Source organism: Lycorma delicatula, chromosome 13 (genome assembly GCF_047948215.1).
Source record: "Lycorma delicatula isolate Av1 chromosome 13, ASM4794821v1, whole genome shotgun sequence".
Taxonomy (NCBI): Eukaryota; Metazoa; Arthropoda; class Insecta; order Hemiptera; family Fulgoridae; genus Lycorma; species Lycorma delicatula.
Genome location: NC_134467.1, coordinates 46276298 through 46298396, shown reverse-complemented (window position 1 = coordinate 46298396; position 22099 = coordinate 46276298). Strand labels below are relative to the sequence as shown.

Below are 22099 nucleotides of genomic sequence, written 5' to 3'. Positions count from 1 at the left end.
ATATTAGAAAAAAATATATATATGAATCATTAAATATTTTTCCCTGAACTTAGATACACCACAGGAAATAGTTATTTTTACCAACATAATGTGAAACAAAGTTAAAAAAATTATTTTTTAATTATTTATAAAAATATTCAGACATTATTTGGATAAGAAGCGATTGTAACTATTCCTAATGACAATTTTTTAAAGCTCTTAATTAATGTTACCACCATATTTATTAATTAGGTTTATACCATTTTTTTTTCTTTATTACAATAGAATTAAGATGATATAAATATAATGCTGTTGTACAAGGATTTATGGTCGATGTTAGATTACTTCCATGGTGATAAAATTATTAATGTTTTTTTTTAAACATTTATTTACTGATATACATCCTTCACATTCATTTTCTCTTGTTTAGGCACAACATTAAAGACATCACTCGCATGTTCTTTGCATTCTTTCAACTATTTGATTTTCAGATTATTTATATATATATATATATATAAATTTAATTTTACTTCTAAATTTATATATGATTTTACCCACTACAGGATGTAATATTTTTCTAATTATTCTCATTTCCTACTTTTCTATATTTTCAATATTTGTATTCCCGTTTAAACTCTCACACATACGTGAACTGTCTGTTTCATTACTATATTATAATGTCTGATACACAGGTTTTTTAATAAATATTTTTGTTGTATATATTTTTGATTTTATATATATATATATATATAAATACTTGTATTTTTTTTATCTGACCTCTAAGGTCACATTTGAGTAGCTCATACATATTTCTTTCTTTTACAAAAAACTCATCTTTCTTTTCACTTCATCACTCCATTTATGACTTTGCATTTTCATCTGAAAATACAGATTCAACTATACTTTTTCTGAGAGTTTGTCTGTTTAAAGTTTTAGCATAAAGGTGTCAATCTCTGTACGATTTATCACTTCACAATCACTAGGAATGAATATTATTTTAATTCATTTAATATTTAACAATTTTTAAAACAATTTTTGTTGTAAACATAAACTTAATTAAGCCTTCCTTTGAACAAAACTAAGGACTTGTTAATTACTGTATTTTAAAACCGATAAAACACATTTGAGAAATTTTTTCAGTTTATCTTATAATTATGAAAAGACGAAGCCGGTTCGTTGATCTTTATTATTAGCAAACTGCAGCATACTAAGAATGTTCAAATATGTCTCTAGCCACATTTAGGAAAATATGGGGAATGTCTGTTGACCGGTACTCTTTTATAGAATTTTTCTTATTTCTTGGTATAAGCATGGTCAAACTAAAAAATATATACAGTTCATCTATGTCGATTAGTTATTCTATTAATGTCTTAATATAAAGTTATTTGCAAAATTTTGAGAAGATTGATTCCCAAACTTCCTTCCCCACTATCTGAAAATATTAATCCCAAAATTTTACTATCCTGACGCCAAAGAGGAAGACACCTTCCATGTGACGGTTTCGGTCGCCACGTCATCCCCTCCGTACCTAGCCCTGATGGGCTTTACAGGAGGTCATCTTCAGTACCTTATGAGTGACATCTTTCAGTCTAGCCTCAACCAGGATGCCACCTATGAGAATGCCATAACTGACATTCCCATCGGTGTACTATTTAGATAAACTCCAAACAAACCACATCTAGCCAAGTCTCAAACAAGAACGAAGGAACTGAACCATACATACCCCTAAGGTAAAAATTAGTTCGACACACAACGAATTGTAAAATGCAGCACAAAAACACTAACAAAACATGACAATAAATAATGTAACAACAGTAACATAAATATAACTAGCGAAAAACAACCGAGTCTGTAACCAAACTGAAAAACAACAGAAAAAAAAACATTTTAGCAAACCATAAAAGAAAATAACAATAAAACCAAACATAACCTCAAAGAAGGAACGTTCAAGCGGAACATTACACCCCTTCAGTGATTCTTTCTTTCGCCAAATATGTTATAAAACTTTCCACGATCATCCGTTCGGCCCGGCTTTTCCAATTAACATGGAGATCAAACGTCGACCCGATAATATCAAGCCGACAAATGGTTTCCGTGCGCATTAAGTCATATCTAGCACATTCATATATCGCATGACAAGCACCGTCCAATATTACGCATTGCAAATACATACTAGAGTTCGCCAGGCCGAATTTCTGTAGTCTCTTCCGAAAAGCGCCATGCCCTGAGAGAAATTGCGTCATATACTTATTTGAGTGTACCCAAGAGATGTCCCGCAAATCAACAACATAGGAAAAAGATAATGTGTATTACGCTCACACTCTGTCACACCCCATGTAGCATGTTGTTCTGTCTCCTGTATTTTCTCCGAAGTCAACTCACCTCACTTCTTAGCAACCTAACGCTGTTGCCTCTCAGACGCAATCAAGTCTATCGGTTTCACGCCTGTGATAACCAAGATCGCCTCCCGTGAAATTGTACGGTAACCACTCCATTACCGTTAGCAGTATAAGTCGTTGAACCCGTAAAACAATATCCCGATAGTTTTTAAATTTTAGCCTATCCGCCCAAACAGGCGACGCATATAGCATAAATGCCTCGCAGATGCCCTTATACAAGAAACTCATAGTCTTAAAATTAAGACCCCAGTCAGGATTGACCACACGTCGAATTCAAAAGAAGACATTACAGACCTTCCTCGCGACGTATTGAAGGTGCTTCTAAAACTGCAATTTCTCATCAAGGAACACCCCAGGGTACTTTTGAACATGGACATGACTAATACATTGGCCTGACATCGATACGCGGAATCGCCGCCTCACAGCCAAACGGTCTTTGAGGAGCATCATCGTGGTATTTTCCGGACTATACGTCATCTTATGTTGATGACACCATAGCTCGAGTATCCCGCATGCTTGAATTTCGAGTGGCTCGAAATTCAACCTCTCTCCGAAACCTTTTTTCAACTAGCAGGAGCCCATCGTCAGCGTAAACTACGATGTGATCCCCGCTGGGCAACCTCAAGATGCAGAAGTGAATAAAACTCCACCACCCATAATAAAGAACCCGACACACTGCCCTGCGGACAACCCTTGGACAGTGTCTTCCTTACTTCATGGCTGCCCTTGCGGAGCAGCACACGCCAATGATTGAAGTAACTTTGCATAACCTGCAACTCACTTAGAGTACAATCTCTCTTCTGTAATTGGTGTATAACAGAAGGCCACCACAGATTATTAAATGTCCAGGAAAATTCAGGAGGAATATATCCTCCCGACGTTACCACTTTCATCATACACGTTCATTCATAAGTATGGTATATACACTCATAAGTATGGCGTTCTCAGTACCCTTTCTGGGACGAAATCCGTACTGATTATCCATTACTAAACCGGGCAAGGTCAACCTCTCATTTATACGAAGGTACAGAACCTTTTCACCTTACCTTAACCTTACCAATAACGGGCAGTAACATCAAGGGCCTATGTGGCAAATTAATAGCGGGATCCTTGTTACCACCTTTAAACAATAATTTCACAATCCCGTTCTTCCAACACTATGGGAAGTATTCTCCAAACAAGAATTTATTAAAAACTCGTGTGATAATTCTCACACTTACCTCTAACAAGAAAACAAGGAGCTCCGCCATTATCCCATCAAAGCCAAGAACCTTAACTCTATCTAGACTATAGATAGCTTGATGCAATTCGGCCTCAGTAATCTCCAAGGAGACTGCACCCTTGCAAAACTGAGCAGCCTCACGCATTTATCCGCTGATAGTATGCGGTCTCACCAACTTCAGTATCATCAGGCAGTAAATCGTCAAGTAGTCTGTGCAAAATTTCAGACGTGTCTGAAATTACATTGAGCCAGATCAAGAGACAGAAGAATGTCCTTTTGTCGTTTGTGTCCCAAGACCCTATACACAACTCCCCAGGGATCCTTGTTCCCCTGTTCATGCACAAAGGATTGCCAGGAATCCCTCTTCACTGTCCAAACTTTGTGAAAATATCGAGATCTAAAATCTTTATATTTGCCAAGAAGGACCACCCAAGCCCTCCATGTTTGTTCAGACATTGGTACGAGTTTGTTTCTTCAAGATGATGCGCCATCTCATACTCCATCATCTGTACAGCAGTTTTTAACCTCAAAACGCTTTTCAGTACTACCACAGGTACCTCATTCACCAGATCTTGCCCCAAGTGAATTCCGATTGCTATATTTTTTTTTTTTAATGAACCTCAAAAATAAATACTGTCCTGCTAATTATATTAAATTCCACTATTATATGAGAGGTGGAACCTGTCATATAATAGCCAGGTAGCCATTAGTTTACCCGATGCTGTGACATTAATCAAAGAAACGACAAATAAAAGATAATAAACCCATAGAGGTACTATCTTTATTAGGGTAGTTTATTAATTTGCTTAGGACCCAATGAGAGTTAAGTTAATTTTATTCTGAAAGTGTGATTACAACTGGCTTTTAATCATTCTTGTATGTTAGCATGCAAACATACACAGATCAAAACAACACTGAACTAACAATAATGAACAAATTGTATTTTTTTTTTTTTTTTCTGTAAGTTGTATCAGCTATTAAGTAACAATGATGGGTTGGTTTGACTTGCTATAAATTTTCCAGACACTATTCAGGAACTGAACCTGTAATCTTTGGTGTAACAGGTATCCATGCTACAGGCCTTTCCTATTGAGACGAGTCAAATTAATGATTATTTTTTACGATATAAAAAAATTTATTCTATCCAATATAGAAGAGACAGAATTGAATTTATTGTATTAAGAATATTAGTTGAATATAGAATATTAGTTGCTAATTGCTTATTAAGCTCGTTCACTATTGATAGGATTAAATTCCGATTAAATGCACCATAGGTGTCATAATAGTGTTGTATTAACACAATATAAAGCACTTAATCATAAACCTCTTTGGGCATCTTGTTAATGTAGTTTATAGCATGATCTAGGTAATATGTAATTAGTATCTGTATTTCACAAAAATACTCATTAAAAAAATTGTTTTTATTAAATTAATAGTAGTTATTAATCCAATATAATTAAAACAACTTTACATTTATTAGTTTTTCATGAAATTTTAATTAATTTTACTTTCTATTTTTTTCCCTATAAATATGTAAATACTCAATTACTGGTTAAGGTAATCATCGATTAGCCTCCTGTATACAATCCAAACATCTATAACAATCTCTATTTTGTGTTTTATCTTTTTCCTCAGAATAAAATCTTTAAAATTTGTCTCAATAATTTCATTCATAGTTTGTATAACAGTTATACAAAATAGAAAATATTAAGATCGTCTGCAGGCCTGCACTGCTCTAAGGAATCTCATTTCTACTGCTCTGACTCGACCTTTCTTCTTTATTGAGTGTCCATGTTCTACTTCCATTATCCAAATCATTACTGCCACAGTCATATAGAACTTCACTGTAGTTTCTCTTGTGGTTTTATGCTTTAGGATTTTCAGGTTCATTTCAAAAATACGCTTAAACTTATTAAGCGTTTAGTTATCACATCCTGGTTATATATAAAAGATACTGCTCAACCAAATAATGGAAGCTAGTCAGTTGCTTCGATATCATTCCACTTACTTTTGAACGGGTATTTTCCGCAGAAAATCCTGTGTCTTCTGAACAAATATCTTTTAAGCCACACTCATTTCTGATGTTTTGTAATGAGCATACCTCATCTGCAATATGTCTTCACATTCTGCATCATCTGCGTATTATGCAATTATGCTGGATTGTGCTTCAGGATTTAGCTGTCTGTATTCCTGAGTCACAAATTTGTCTCCTTCACCTTTATATCATCCAGATAAGTTTACAGTTTTTAAGAGATGTAGGACCTTAAGTGCTTAACCCCTTCTCTATTCTTTGTAATACATGTTATCAATCTATTTCCCTAGTCATTAGCAACTGAGAGCAAACTTATAGTTAGCAACTTTATACTTAGCAACTGATATACAAACTTCTAATTGTTTTAATTAAATTAAAAATAATAATTTTATTAAATTATATAAATCTTTAATTAAAATTCTGAATAATCTTATTTTATTAATAAATAAATAAATGGTTTTCTTATATCTATTATAAAATTTAATATTTATAGTTTACGTCTGACAATTGACATTTCTTCTAATGAAAAACACATTACATAAAATATTTGGTACACAATAAAGACTTATCCATCTGTACTTATAGAATATAAAATACACAAAACAATAATTGTATAAAGCTGTCAGCGTTTTCACAAAAAAAAACTGTTGCTTACAAACAACAAACAAAATGTATGAGATCGAACAACAAACTAACAAAACAAGTGGTTACAAATATATAAATCCAAGCATTAACAAATTAAATTGTATTAATTTATATTTACAGAGGAGAAGTTTCTTAATTTTTGTAAAGATGTATGTTGTAACTGGTAACTGAGATTACGTCAGAAAGTTTTTTTTTTAAATAGAGTTCCGACTACAAAGTTCATCCTACATTAAATATAATAAATAACAGTAAATTTTTATTTAACCTAGCTATACAGATTTAAAACACTTATAATTTTTATAAATAAGTTAACCCTTGTGCTTTAATTGTCAGGAGATCTTGCACGGTTTCTTATTATTTAAATGCTGAGGAATATATCCTTAATTAAACTTTGGTAAGAAAAGAACTTGTACTGCAATCTTTTAGCGACAATTAATATTTTACATAAAATATTTGGTACACAGTAAAGACTTATCCATCTGTACTTATAGAATATAAAATACACAAAAATAATAATTGTACAAAGCTGTCAGCGTTTTCACAAAAAAAAATTGTTGCTTTCAAACAACAAACAAAATGTACGAGTTCATACAACAAACTAACAAAACAAGTGGTTACAAATATATAAATCCAAGCATTAACAAATTAAATTGTAATAATTTATATTTACAGAAGTTTGTAAATATAAATTACAATTTATATTTACATTCATGGAAATATAAACATATTAAACAAGTTTAAATTTCCATATTTCATGAAATTTTATACCTCTTTTTAACAAGTTCTTTTTTTGATATCCGATTTATAAATAAATATAATTTTTAATATATTAATTTAAAAAAATTATAAAATAAAATAGAAATTAATTACATATTATTAGAATATAAGAAGAAAAAAAAGAATAACAGTAGCGAGATATGGAAAGTACATGAGTGGAGAAATGAATCATGACAGAAAGATTTAGTATTAAAAATGTGTAACATTTTTTTTTAATAAAAAGTTATATAAATAGATGATATTAATTATCATACTGGAATATTATAATGTTATAATTATTTATTATTTCTAATCAAAATTATTTTTTTTTTTAATAAAAATTATTTTTTTAAGTAAAGGTTAGGTATTTTTTATATTATAAATAGGGAATTTTTTTCTTTTACAATGAAATAATTTTTTTTGCACAAACTGAGGGTCAATTTGCACTTATAGGGTGCTTGCTGTATTCTGGATCACTGTTTCAAGTTGCCCCCACCTCCACAGCATCATAGTCGGGACTGCAACTGCCGATTTGCGCTGTTACACCGCGCTGATGCCTAGCGGATTGTAAGGAACATTATTAATTTCATTTCTTTAAAAATAAATTATATTTTTTATTATACATATTATTATTGTTATATATTTTATACCATAAACACTTTTTTTAATATATATTTTTTCTCTTACACTTAAATACATAATTTTCTTCATGAATTGTAGTTTTATATACAAGTAAAAAATAATGCGTACACTGTCACAGCATATTTAATAACTGTAAAATTATATTTTAAATACATATTGTATTATAACCACATATAATATCAACACGTGTTTTTTAATTAATATTTTTTTATATATTTATATTTGTTTTATTTTTCATAATATAACCACATATATTTCACAATTTTATTTTCTTTAAATTTAATCACATTTTCATATTTCACATCCTTTTATGAAAATATTAATATTTTTTTATAAAGTAAGATTTTTTTTCGAATAAAAAATTTAATGAATTAGGTCGGTTCATCAAGATACTTCTTCCATTCGTTAAGACTAATCTATTCTGCTGTGAGTACAACATATATATTATAATTATGTTAAAAATTATGATTTCTATTGTATTTTTAACCGTGATGATGAGAGGTGATTGTTATACAATATTATTATTTGGTATTCTCTTGTCCATAATGGTCAGGGGTGAGATTAATTTAAAATTTAAATATTTGTAACAAACTAAACTGTATAACAAAATGTTTTCAGATGTCTTTGTAATCATTGAGTGTTAAGGATAGTCACAAAGAAGTTTTTTTTAAAGATATTTTATTGTAAAATTTGGTTAAGGTTAAGTTAGTTGTTCAGACACAAGATTATTAACTTTTAATTTTAAGACCAAATTAAACTTATTGTATAAACATTTTTTTTTTAATTTTCATCATGATTTAAAAACACAATTATAAATTATTTTGTTGTTTTTTTTTTTTTTGTTTTCATTGTATGATTATATACTTTATAATGTAAATAAATAACTTCATCTTGTATTCCAATTGGTACATAACAATTTATAATATAAAATCATGTCAGAAATGGATAAATACACTAATCCATAAATAAAAAAAGGAACTGACCCCAGAGTTTTCCTGGATGATTAAAGGGAAACTATGAAGGTTTGATCAGATCAGCATCGTAGAATACATAATTATAAGATAAAAAATAGATGCGATTAAAGTTCATATTAATTATTTTAAATGTAAATATTTAATAATATTAAAGTAATACACGAAGATATTAAATATAAAAAAAAGAAAATAATTCACAAATCAGAAGCCATTAAAGAAAATAAGTTGAGCACATATTTATGTATATGTTGAACAGGATTCAGAAAATTCAAGGTTTTTTGTTTTTAATTAATTTTTCTTTATTCTATTTTAAAATGCTCATCCTGTATATAAGAAATGTATTGACAGTTTTCAAAGATTTACAATTTAATGATCATTCCCTTATTATTTATGAGGTAAGCAAACATATTTTAAAATAATCAATTACAATACAGAAGATTATTATTTTTGAGAAGATCCATGGAACACAATCAAAACAAATATGTATAAAAATAAGGTGTGTAGTCTTGAAAGACTCAGTCCAACATTCTTGAGACATGTGGTTAATTGAACCCCAACCACCAAAGTCCATCAGTATCCATTGTCTAGTATTCAAACCTGTATAAAAGCAATTAGGTTTTCCCAGAATTTGTACTTCAGAATCTTCAACTTTGAAAATCAGCTGTTAAATAATGATTTGCGACGAGTTATCCATTATATCAGCCCAGTGGTCTGGAAAAGAAATTTGATATTAATTTTCGTTTGATAATATCATTTTATATAATTAAGAGTAGTTTTAATTCCTGTTAAATAAATATTTTTTTGTTAACAGGATTATTTTAATTATTTAATTAATAAATAATTTAAATTTATTTAATTAATAAATAATTTAAATTTATTTAAGCAATAAATAATTTTAACATTATTTATTGCTTAGAGCATTGAAGATTTTCTCAAGGTATGATATTGTTTATCTGCTTACAATATATATGCTTACTACTATATATACAATGGAACACTTAATGGGTATTAATAAAAAGACAAAAAAATTAATGCATTTCAGTAAAATTAAAAAGACACTCAGAATATACATACAATTTAATAATAAATAGGTGTAGTAAAACTTTTTAAAAAATCCATTAGTAGAAATTTACTAATACAAAAAACAGAATTTACCTGAAAAAAAATTATCTGAAAAAAATTAAAACTGTTTTATAAAAAAAATGTTATTATAAAGACTTATTAAAAAAAATGTATAAGAAAAAGCTCATAAAAATACATATAAAAGAAAAATTTGGTTTATCTGCTGTTTGTTATAAAAAATATAATTTCTTAAAAATTACAAAAGATTGGAAAAATTACAATACATGTAACAATAAAACTTAGTTGCACTCAATTATCAAAACATACCTTTGAAACACTATTTCTTAAAAAAATATGTAATTTGTATTTGTTTTAATATTGGTTTTGGGTGTGTAATTGTTGAATCTGTCAATCTGTGAACACAATCAAAGGATCTATGTAGAATTTCATTATTTTTTATGCACTAACCTGTCCAATACCTTAGACAAACACTCTTTAGCTTTTTCTTTGTAATGCCCTGTATACAAATCATTACATTACATCATAGTTCATGATTGTCCAGTTAATGTGTTTCCATCAACCTTTTCAGAAGTTAATTTTATAATTAGTTTTATTAAACTGGTCTAAATTTACGTATATTTTGTACTATATGAATTGAAAAAAATTCAATTAAAATGCCTAGTAAAAACGAACATTGATTAAAATACATTTCCTGTTGAAGCAAAACCTTATTTGAATAGTATTCTAATTTTTTTTAAATAGTATATTAATTATTTTGATTAGTGCTGACTACAGTCTGAATAGTTGGACATCCTGAAAATCAGTATCTTACTGTATATAAAATATTCTTGAATAAAAGTGTTAACTAGTTTAAAAATAATTAAATTTATCCTCTTCTTTATGTTAAGGTTAATTTACTTTGAAAGGTACCATTTTGGTTATTGATGTATTTAAAATAGTGTAATCTGTTTTTTTTTATTATAATTTGTCACTTGATAATTTAATTTAACCGAGAGTCCACAGTATGGTTCTCAGTTCTCCTTCTAAGAAAAATTCATGTACTAAATAACATTACCAATCATCATGGCAGAATAATAACGTTACATTGCCTTTCATCCAGAGGTTCTGGGTTTGAGTCCCAGTTAGATGTGGTGTTTTTCACACGATACAAAATGTATTAGCATCCCCATTAGTTACTGTTATTTGTTATTGGCCTGATGTTCTGTCTTACATAAATATATCCAGAAAATTTACGGCTGAGATTATTAATAACTAGGTTCTAGAATTATATAGTAAAACATAATTTTTTCTTTATTTTTTATCGGATAAATAAATTTTTTTGCCCACTCTTGGATCAGGTTGCTCTGGGTAAATTTCTTATAATAACTATATATTATGGTAGAAAATATATGATCAGATCGTACCTAGGATGTACAAGTAACTAACTGCATCCTCATCTCAGTACATTCAAGTATCTGACTAAAATATTCAGAACCTAAATCAAGAATAAATAAATTTTTAAAAATAGAAATGGATGATGAGCCTGATCTGAAAAAGGATGCTTAGAACATGATATGCAAACATCAGTTGCAAGAAATTAATTTTGCTTATCATACAAACAATTCTGTAGGAGATTGAGGTATTATAACCTAGAATCTGAATAAAAAAATTATTGACCAATATATTTTTGTTACAATATACTTGTAATAAAATTTCATTTCCCCAAGAGAATAAAGAACCATTCATAAAATCTCAAGTTTTATAAAAATCGTTCATTTGTCCTATGAAATGAAAACTACACAATAGATCAACAACCATCCACCAGATCCCTTCTAGAGGTTTAGTACACCGACGTTAAAATTAGTTTTAATAAATATTAAATTATTAAAATAAAATTATTATCAAATAATTATTATATAATTATAATCCTAACAGCTGTACGAGGTGACTGACGATGTAAGTTAAAATCTTTTTTCTCTGTAAATTCACAGTAGAAGTCGCAGTAGAAATCACAATTATTATTTTTTATAATCGTTCACTGTAAAATTAAAATAAATTTATTGATTGATTTGATTATGAAATAAGTTTTCAGAAGGTTTTCAGCCTGACAAATAAAAACACGATATCTTTTGAATTTTTTATTTATTTTTGGATGTAGTTGCCTTGCATTTTGATGCATTAAGACTGACAAATTTTTTATTTCCTCTGTATAATGCAATTTGTTCGATTCTGGAAAATGAAAACAAAAAATGAAATGGTAAGATCATACAAATACCTTCTTCAGTAATGTTTGTACAACAGTCGGCCAAATATTACACAAATGAAATAATACAAAAATATTACAATAACAAAATAATAATACAAATATTACATAAAGAAAGTTTTCACTTTGAAACAAGCAAACTTAGCTAAGTTTGGGTATTATTGAGTGTGTCTATGTTCCCTTTTCATTTACCCTCACCGTCTCAGATTTGGTTTTGTATTGAAATAACTATTGTTGTTATAAAAAAAAAAATGTAAAAACCTGTCGGGTTGAAATTAGCCAAAAAGTTCTGGAACAGTACAATTCAGAAAGGTTGCTCACCTGGAAAGGAAGTGATGTGACTGGAATTACCACAAGAAAGTTTTTTTTTTAAATGTAGAAATGTACGTAATGAATCTAATCCATTTAACTTTGATCTAATTCATAACAGGTTAATCACCCTTTTAATAATGTTTAAGTAGAGCATGTTTTATACACTTTTATAGTTATTTCATGAATAATTTTTTGAAATTTTCAAGTATATTGTTGGTTAGAATGTTTATTTTTTATTTTACAAAACATAATCCAATAATTTATTATTTCTATTCACTATTGCACAATGTATTTAATTTATTAAATATCAATAACAATGAAATAAATTGAATTTCTATTCATTTAATTAAATTTTTTCCTGTTATTGATACTTAGAAGATTCAAATTTAAGAACATATTTTAGCGTTTATAGTATATTTTTAATTATCACAATGCACTTTTTTTTAATTCAAATTCAGGGATTTTACATGTTCTGTAACAATGTTTATGTGGTTGATCATTATAAATATTTTGTAGTAATAAGGTCCTGGATAAGATAATAAACTGCTTCACATTGTATCATGATGATTCTTTGTTACCTGGAATATCTCAAGGAGTTACATGCTGGAAATTGATTGGTATGGAAGTAAAATAAAATTCAACGGCTAAAACTTTGTTAAATGATCTAGTCTTCGCTGAACAATAAGTGAAAAATGTTACGGGTAATGCTGATGTACAGTTTCACTGCCTATTGTTGGTATATTTTTTACTTAATAATGATTGTAGAGGGCTATGTCGTCAAAAATAATATTAATAATAGTATTATCAAAAACTTTCTCTTGTATTAGATTTTTATTTGAAATTTCTCTATTAAGTTCATAAAGTTTCCTTTTAAACTTTAAAGGTTCCACTTTTAGTTTTCAACCAACTTTTATTTACCTTTTTTTTGTTTCTATTAATCTTTTCCGACATTTTTTTTCATTCTTTCTGAATAGTTTTTTATTCTTTCTTTTGTCCATTTAGCTCCTTTTTTTGGGAGGGAATTTGTTCTGGAATCCCTTCACATTTTTTATTTTATCTTCTGCAGATATTTTTGATTTTCTTTTATATCTTTAGATATTTCTGCAAACTATTTTAGTTCCATTTTTTTATTTGTGAAGTGATCAAAAGTTTTCTTTATTAATCTATCATTATCCAATCTAAAAAAGGTGGCCATAAAATTGAAGTCTTTTCCTTTTAATTATATTTGAGAATTTTTCAGTTTGTTCATTTGGAAAAAATATCTCAAATGATGTACAACATTTAATTTTATATAAAATATTATTAATATAATGCATAAATTATATAATCATTAATATGATGTTTAGAATATCTCTGTGACAGAGTGGCAGCGTCTTGGCTTTTCATTCGGGAGGTCCTGGGTTTGAATCCCAGTCAGGCTTAACAATTTTCATACATTATTAAATTTCATTTCAATAATCTGATGTGTAAGCTTCAAATTTCTGTGGTGAATTAATTCATCAAAACAAAACAAAAAGAAAAAGCTTTCTTTTGCATTATCTCAAATAAATAAACTGTTTAAAAATATATATAGATCCAATTACCAAAAAAATAAAAAATAGAGTATATTTTTCAATTTAAATTTTGACTGTCAGAACCATATTAAAAACAAGTTAACTTAATTCAGTATCATCTTCAAATCATCAAAATTTAAAGAAATGAGATTGTATTATTTTTTACCTTCAAATCGTTTTTTTAAAAGTTGGTTTTGTTTTTTCAACTTGATTTTTTCAGATAAAATTGTATAAGCCTACAAAAATGCTGTGTACATGAAAAAAAATGTTCATAAAAACAAAAAGATATGAAATCTTTGGCTTATGGAAAGGTTTAAAGAGAAACATTGTAAAGAGATGTCTACTGAATATGAGTCAAGGCTCTCTCTATTGTGGGATTTTGTTACGCTAAGTTCTCCAATTAATTTTCATGATTCTTGAACGTTCACATGAAAATTCTTTAAATATTAAAATTACATCAACTTGTATATTCTTATAACAGTCTATATGACATCATTCTTGAAAATTATTTAAAAATGAACAATTTTTACAAATTTTTGGTTTAAAAAATTATTACCCCCAAGTTATCTAGAAAGACGTATAATACAACCATCAGAGGAATTTCATTTAAAAATGAAGTCATCAGTTTTTCAAAGATTTGACGAATAGTAAGACCATTAATTGTAAAAAAAAAACACAGGTGGAATTGAAAACCTTCTCATTGATTGAAGTTAAAATAGCAAGTGTTTGCTTCAGAATGAACACAAGAAAGTTCTCCTACACACAGATCTTAACACATTTTTTTATATCGATTGTATTCAAATAATTAATGCGCTAATATAGTTTTTTTTCAGTATATTTAATTAATTGGTATACAATTAATATACAATAAATATATTATGTATTTTTGATTTTAACAGAAAATATCCAGGAAATTTTAATCTGCCAATTTAGGTGACTAGTGTATCAAAAATATATTTTCATAGAGACTAAAATTAAATTAATGTAGGCCTCAAAAAAATTTAACCACTGTTGTATTGTCTTGTAGACTATACCGGTGTTAATTTGTTTATAACAAGTCACTATAATAGTTCCTGAATATTACTTTGGTATATTAAAACAATTTACGTATTGAGATTCTTAATGAACTTTCAAGATTTATGAAAAAGTTTAAACAACTTATTTTTTAAATTGTACATAAATTTTGGTACATTTTAATTCTTTATGCTACCAGCAGTTTGTTAATGTTTTTATAATATCTTAGCTCATTTGGAATATTGGCGATAAGCCCAGTAACAAGTAAAACGATGCATAGTATTTAAATATATTCTTAAGGTTTGTAAGCATAGTTGGTTGATAAGCAGTAATCTATTTTGCTTGCCTTTGGGTACATATTGGTGTTGGTGAGCGGATTTAGCGAGAGTATTTGAGACAGGGAGGAAAATGAACCGTTATGTGATGTTCTTCTTTAATTATCTTGCATTTTTTGACCGTGACATTTGCATTGCATTTTAACTGGGCTTATTATTATTCAGTAGTACAACAAAAAATTGTATTTTTTAATAACTCGCAACAGTATTTTTCAGTACTGCCAACAACAAACAATATTTTCTTAAACAGTCGGCGAAAGATAAGAAGCCATATGTCAGTTGCTTCTGCTGCCACAAAAAAAATAAATGCATAGATACACTCAGGTGAGCACAAGTTTTGGTTTTACCATATGTTTAAGCTGCAACTGTTTAGTTCCCTCATCTGAATCTGAAATACCCTCTTCTGACCTGCATCAAAAATACGCTTACAAAATTTTGACTTACTATACCGAGTTAAGGAAAGATTACAAATGTGAAGATGAAATAAAAACAAAAGCTAAGGAAGAATTTGATAAAAGAAATTGTTATTATGTCAGTTTTAGTTTAGAATTTAAGAAGCGTCATGTGAAGTGTTACTTTTCTGTATGGATGTGAAACATGAATGAATAGTAAGAGAAAAAAAACGCTGCTAGCATTTAAAATTTGTAGAAAGAGGAAGAAGATTATGTAAACAAACAAAGAGAAAATTAAAGAAGTACTAACTAGAGTAGTTCTACTAAGTTAACTAGAGTAGAAGCTTAATCAGAAAAAATTCAAAGTAGAAAAACTAACTGGCTGGATATGAGAGAATTAATTAAAACAATCAGTAAAAGGTGCAAAAAGAGAAAGATAAGAGAAATACTAAAATTACAGTTCATCTCAAGATAGCAGGAGTTATCAAGATCTTGAAATTTTAGCTGGGAATAGAGGATAATGGAGATGGACGTGACACTAGAGACCTGCATAAGGGCAGATAATCATGTGATGACTCATTTATCTGATTGGTTGTTACTGCACAATATTTTTAAATAAATTAGTACTATCATATTAACTTTTAGTTGCTTATTATTATTTTTTTTATTTTTTACACGCAAGTTATGATTTATAATAAAAAATATGTTATTATATAAATAAATATAGAATTATGTTTGGTCAACTATTTTTAAGACATATGAATTAAATTTTTTTAATGAAAAATAAGTAGCAATAAATATTATTCTGTTTTAGAGTAAAAGTAATTTCTTATTTTAGATATAACTTGCTTATATACCTTGTGTTGCTTGGAGTCGTAATTTCTTTGTAGTCCCATCCATTTTATTTTTACATAAATTGTCAATAAATTTCCACAATATATATAATCTCCTTTGCATTCCTTTATGTTGAATTTAACTTTTCAAATGTATCCTGTTTATTACCTTACTATAGTACAATTTGAATGAAAACACAAGGAGTTTAAAGAAAGAATATGTATTTTAAACTCATATTTATACAATTTATATACAGTACAACTAATGTATGTATAAAAATTTGTACAAATGTACCATACTCAAGTAACTTATCGAACTATACAGATATGTACAATTTAATTAAATTTTTAATTTTATTTTTTTAAATTAATTAATTAATCCTGCCCTGAACATCAAGAAAGTTGTTATAAGACATCCATAAGTTGTATACGAAAACATATATATATATATATATATATATATATACATACAAATTGTTGCGATACACAATTAACTTTTGCAAGTATGCAAATACGTACAAATGTACTACATCCATTCAAATAAACACACTTTTCAAATTACAACACAACAGTATTCAAGGCTGCAACGACAGATTAATCTTCCAATGCTTGCCTGTAAACACTTTTTATCTTTCTTCTTATTTCAAAATGCAATAATCTTTAAAAATGATGTAAAACCTTTCAAAACATTCTAGAAACTGTTATGAAGCTCTACAAATTTTCAAAATGTAATAGTGTTCTAAAATATTCTATAATATTCCCAAATGTTCCAAAATTTTAACCTTTTATAACGTTTTAAGCTTTTCACCCCTCACTACTCCCGCAGTGGTTTCACTAGAGATGTCTAACACCTGCAATGAAAAGGTAGCAGCATCTTATCTATTTCCTGTTAAGGACACCAGCAGAGCATAATACAACAAAACCATATGTTCAATTATTGTTAAGCGCTCATTACAACATTATATGTTATCTATATCTATACTACTGTAGGAAATTATTAATGGGGTAGATTAAATTAATATTACTTCAAGTATTTATTTTATTTTATTTGAATAAATTACAATACGACTAAATATTTAATTATATGTTAAGCACTAGTTAGGGTGTTATATTTTCTATTTCTGTAGTATTGTATAATACTGGAATGGGGTAAATAAAATTGATTTAATTTTGATCAAAAAAAAAACTATGTCCAGACATATATGTTTTTGAAGCTGATTTTTTACATAAAAAGTTATGTATCTTAGAAAATATAGATCATTAGATCTTAAAAAACTCAGCAGCTATGCCTTACATACACAAACACATTGTAAAGATTTCATTTTCCTACTTCAAGCGGATCATGAGATAATGGGTTTTTAGTTAAAAAGCATTCAATTTTCAGAAAATGATTAAAAACATCACTTACCTCAGGACAATGCACCCCAGCACCATATTCTGCATTTTCTAGGTTTTCTTCCTCATCGTCCTATATTCTGGTCGAGTACTTTTGATGTATTTCTTATTTCCATGTAAATAAATTATTTTTGCTTCCTTATCAGCACTTTTTATTCACTGATAGTCCGTTTTTTACAATGCGCACAAAATGTTTTCACCTGGTTCCATTCCAAAGTTTTGAATAACGTTAACACATCCTGCACTCCCATTATTGTATGTTCAGGCAGCATCATAAGCACCACAATATAAAGCTTTCAACCATACAAAAACACGTTTTGATACTCTGGACCATAAAACATTGTTATAAGATTAATTGGAGTTATGCATGAAACTATGCAAACATTTTCTTAGAAGAGAAATAACAGCAAAACCTTAAAAAATTTGTTTTATTATTATTGCGATTGGTCTAGGTATAGGTGATTTATGTGAATATATATTTTTCTTTTTACCTCCAGGACCACCGTTAGGTATTATTTCAAAGGAAGAGATGAATGACAATTTTTTGTAATGTGTGAAAATGCCATGCCTGACCAGGATTTGAACCTGGGATGCCCGATGAAAGGCCGAGATGCTTCCACTTGTACCATGGAGGCCGACTATTTATTTTAACTAGATTATATTTACACCATGTATTTTCATTATTTGGACAAAGCCCATGTAAAGGGTGTTCATCTGCCGAGATTTTATGAAAATAAATAGCTCACATTTCATGCTTCATGCAATGTACTATGTGTATTAGGTAGATTTCATAAGAAACCTACCTATTGTAATGGGTACCAATCAACTTCCAGAAAATTTTCACATATCCTCGCGTTTCACATCCTCCTGACCCAAAACCACTGTCGGTTCAAAAGTTTACATATATATATTTCACTGTCTTGTGAACATGATACTGCTAATTTTGTGCCAGTCACTTTCAAATTGATACATAAAATATAACGACCCAAAATCTCGGTCGAGATTGTTAATTAGCAAAATCTGACCATGTGGACCGTGGAAAGAGGGGGCTTTTTTGAAAAAACAAAATATCGCTATAACATTCTTATTAAGTAAAATATCAAATTCGTTTAAAGTTCCTACTATTCTTTGGATAAGAAAACTTATCTAAGTAAGGTTTTTTGACATCGCCAGCCATTGGCCCAGGGGATGGAAAAAATGGGGTTTCAAAGACCCCCTTAATAGGCACAATATCGAATCAGTTTAAAATGTTTGTTATTCCTCTAAACATTACCTAAAACTTTTGTCTGAAACAATCTTTGATATGACCAACCCCTATGGCAAGAAATGACCAAACTTTTGCTGGAATTGTAAGAAGATGGGGCTTGTCATAAGCTAAATATGTGAAACTTTTTTTCACATGCAACCATTGTTGTATTGAGTAAATTTGTAGGTTTTCTTAACTTTAAGGTGGAAATCTTTTTTATCCCCTATTTAGCACCGGTGAAATCTACCTCCGCTTCTGGTGTGCCGAAAGGGATTTTTTTTTCTTATAGCAACACATAGCAGCCCTGAATTTCAATGATAAGTTAGTTATCTGTCAGTTGACCTTTTCCTGTAATTTCTTTACCATCTTCTAATGCAACATTCTTCAAGTCTCCATGGAGTTTTCAGAATTGTGAGCCCATCTGCTTCTGAATAGGACCAAAATTTCCTCACATAAACACTAAATTTCCCTTACATAATAACTAGACAGTGCCAACAAAAAACAAATAATCTTTAGAAAAACCTTCAAACTTCGGATTTTTCAGTGAGTAGTGCTTAACAAAAAAATCAAATTTTCCACTGAAACATTTTTTTTTTCCTTATTTAAGTGTTTTATATGCATAAAATAACATTTTAAATAATCAAAAATACAAAATAAAATAGGGTACTAGGTGCCCTTAAACTTAATAATATAGTTTCTTATTCAAAATTGGTCCAATTTACACACACTGATACGAGATTCTTGCTGTTTAATTGCTATGGGATTAATTTTTATTTATATTTACCTCGATTGTCACTAGATGAAATATGTAATTTCTCAATATTCACAAATAAATAAAGTACCTGCATAAAAACACAGTGAGCTTTATCAACTAATAATTTATATAACAAAATATGTTATCAATATATAATTTTTTTTGTAAGATTAATAAACTACTGTATGTAAAATATATGTGTATAAAAGAAAATTTACATATGTGAAAAATATTACATTTATCAAAATAGGTTGTGTAATAATAATTACTGCTGACTAATAAATAAAATTGAAAGAAAATGTATTTTTTTTAATAGAAGTCCTAGTACTGAGTCCTTAGTATGCATTCTTGGAATGTCACTGAGCATACTTTACTTCTTTCAGATTTGGTGGATCATTGTAACTTGTGATACAATGACTTAATTTTTTTTCCATCGTTTATCTATATTCCCATTAACTATAACAATCATTAGCGACTTAAATAAAACTACATGATCATAAATAATTAAACATATACACCAAACATATGCTTTAGTTTGTGTTTATTGTATAATAAACACAAACTAAAGCAAGAATAGTAAATGGGTAATAGATAATGGAACATCACCACTACTCTATTTTCACTGCCCAACAGTATTCCATAAGGGATCTTGTGACTAAATTAAGTTCTTCGTCCTACTATCACAGAGAAACCGGTGTATTTCTTCTGGTTAAGTTAACACTTCACATCCGAATCCAGGTTTAATTGCTTTCGAATAGACCTGAACATTTGGCAATATATGTGTAAGTTGTTTGCAGACAATTTTACATTGCATGCCTCACAGTTCTACTGAGGAGAGCCAAATAGACGGATGTGGGTTAGCTTTGTGTGTCCAATCCTCAGCCGTGTTAGGATGACTTAGTCTCTTCTATTGTTCAGGATAAAAGGTTTCTCAAACACGTTCTCCCGGATGCCATGTAAGGCTGTGGAACAGCCAGTACTTATTTCACTGAGTTCGTAGTTTGACACACACGGACTATCTTCATGAAGTCCTTTTGTTGTCACTCTCTTGACAGCCTCATTAGTCTGTTTGTTCCCGATGATGTCATAATAACCTGGGATCAATACAAATACAACTGTCTTGTTTATTCTTGAGAGGGTATCATAGATTATTTGAATGATGGATTCATACCATCTGCAGCTCAAGCTCTCATGTACACTCATTATAACTTAGATTATTTTAAATTTTAATAGATAGACAGTAAAAACTAAAATTTTATTCATTAAAACCTGTATTTAGTTACTAAAAATTAAAAAAAAATTATAATCCATTAAAAATTAACATAACAGAACATAAGTATATATATATCAATTTTTAAGTTAGAATGTGGCAAGCATGTGTATGTGTATATAAAATAACATACAAAATGAGATGCCATGCAGTCTCCATGTCATACAAATGAGGATTAACAACATGGCCTGATATTGATGTTATGTAAGCCTTCAGTTGGAATCTCATGACCAGTTAAAAACATCTTGACAAATTACTATGGCAGTCAATTTTTTTTTAAGACTATTAAAGCAGTAATGTGAGGTGAATGTTGGTTTATACATTACAATCCTATTTACCCAGATAATCAGATTATCTAGACTGATTCAGCATCAGGAAATTTTAAAATAATATATTTTTATATTAATTTTCTGTAAAATTTCAGAACCTTATTTTATTTCATAAGTATGATGTAATTTTTACTTTCTCATCGAATAGCTAGAATAGTTTTATTTAAGGGGGGAGTATGGTGATATGTCAAAAATGGTGTATTGTGTCTTTTTTTGCAAATCTTTACATTTTAGGGTCCAACTAATTCATCTAAACCATATGTATGTATGCACTACATACCAGGTGTGTAAATATGAAACTGAAATTTTTGTATAGAAAATATACGTTTATTGTATGAAAATGATAAAAAATATTTTATCCCAAATATTATCCATCGCTAGCTATATATTTTTCCCATCTCTCTGACAATTTATGAATGCCACGAATTTATGAATGAAAATTAATGTTGTCTGCAAATCGTAGTTTGTAGGTACAAAACTCGACATGTTCAGCGCTAATTAAAACTATGCTGTTATATGAAAATTGTATTGTGAGTTGAAAATCTTTGTCAGCTGTCAAAGAAAGAAAATGGCGCCAAAGATGCAGTTTGACGGTAACTACATTAACAGCTAGGCCATCTATGGGCAAATTCCAGTCTCATATTTACACACCTGTATGTCCATCATGTCCATCGCACTGCTTTTGGCCTTAT

General features: G+C 28.9%; 1 protein-coding gene across 4 annotated transcripts in view; it reads left to right on the top strand.

The window, feature by feature from the left end:
* Positions 1-22099, top strand: part of LOC142333674 (uncharacterized) — a 434117-nt gene that overhangs the window by 408423 nt on the left and 3595 nt on the right. Inside the window, exon 11 of one of the 4 annotated variants that reach the window (XM_075381089.1) lies at positions 7487-7600. The exons of the other annotated variants lie outside the window; for them this stretch is intronic. Coding sequence (XP_075237204.1) covers positions 7487-7594 — 108 coding nt within the window. The 3' untranslated portion in view covers positions 7595-7600. The remainder of the gene's footprint in view (positions 1-7486; positions 7601-22099) is intronic. 4 annotated transcript variants of the gene reach the window in all.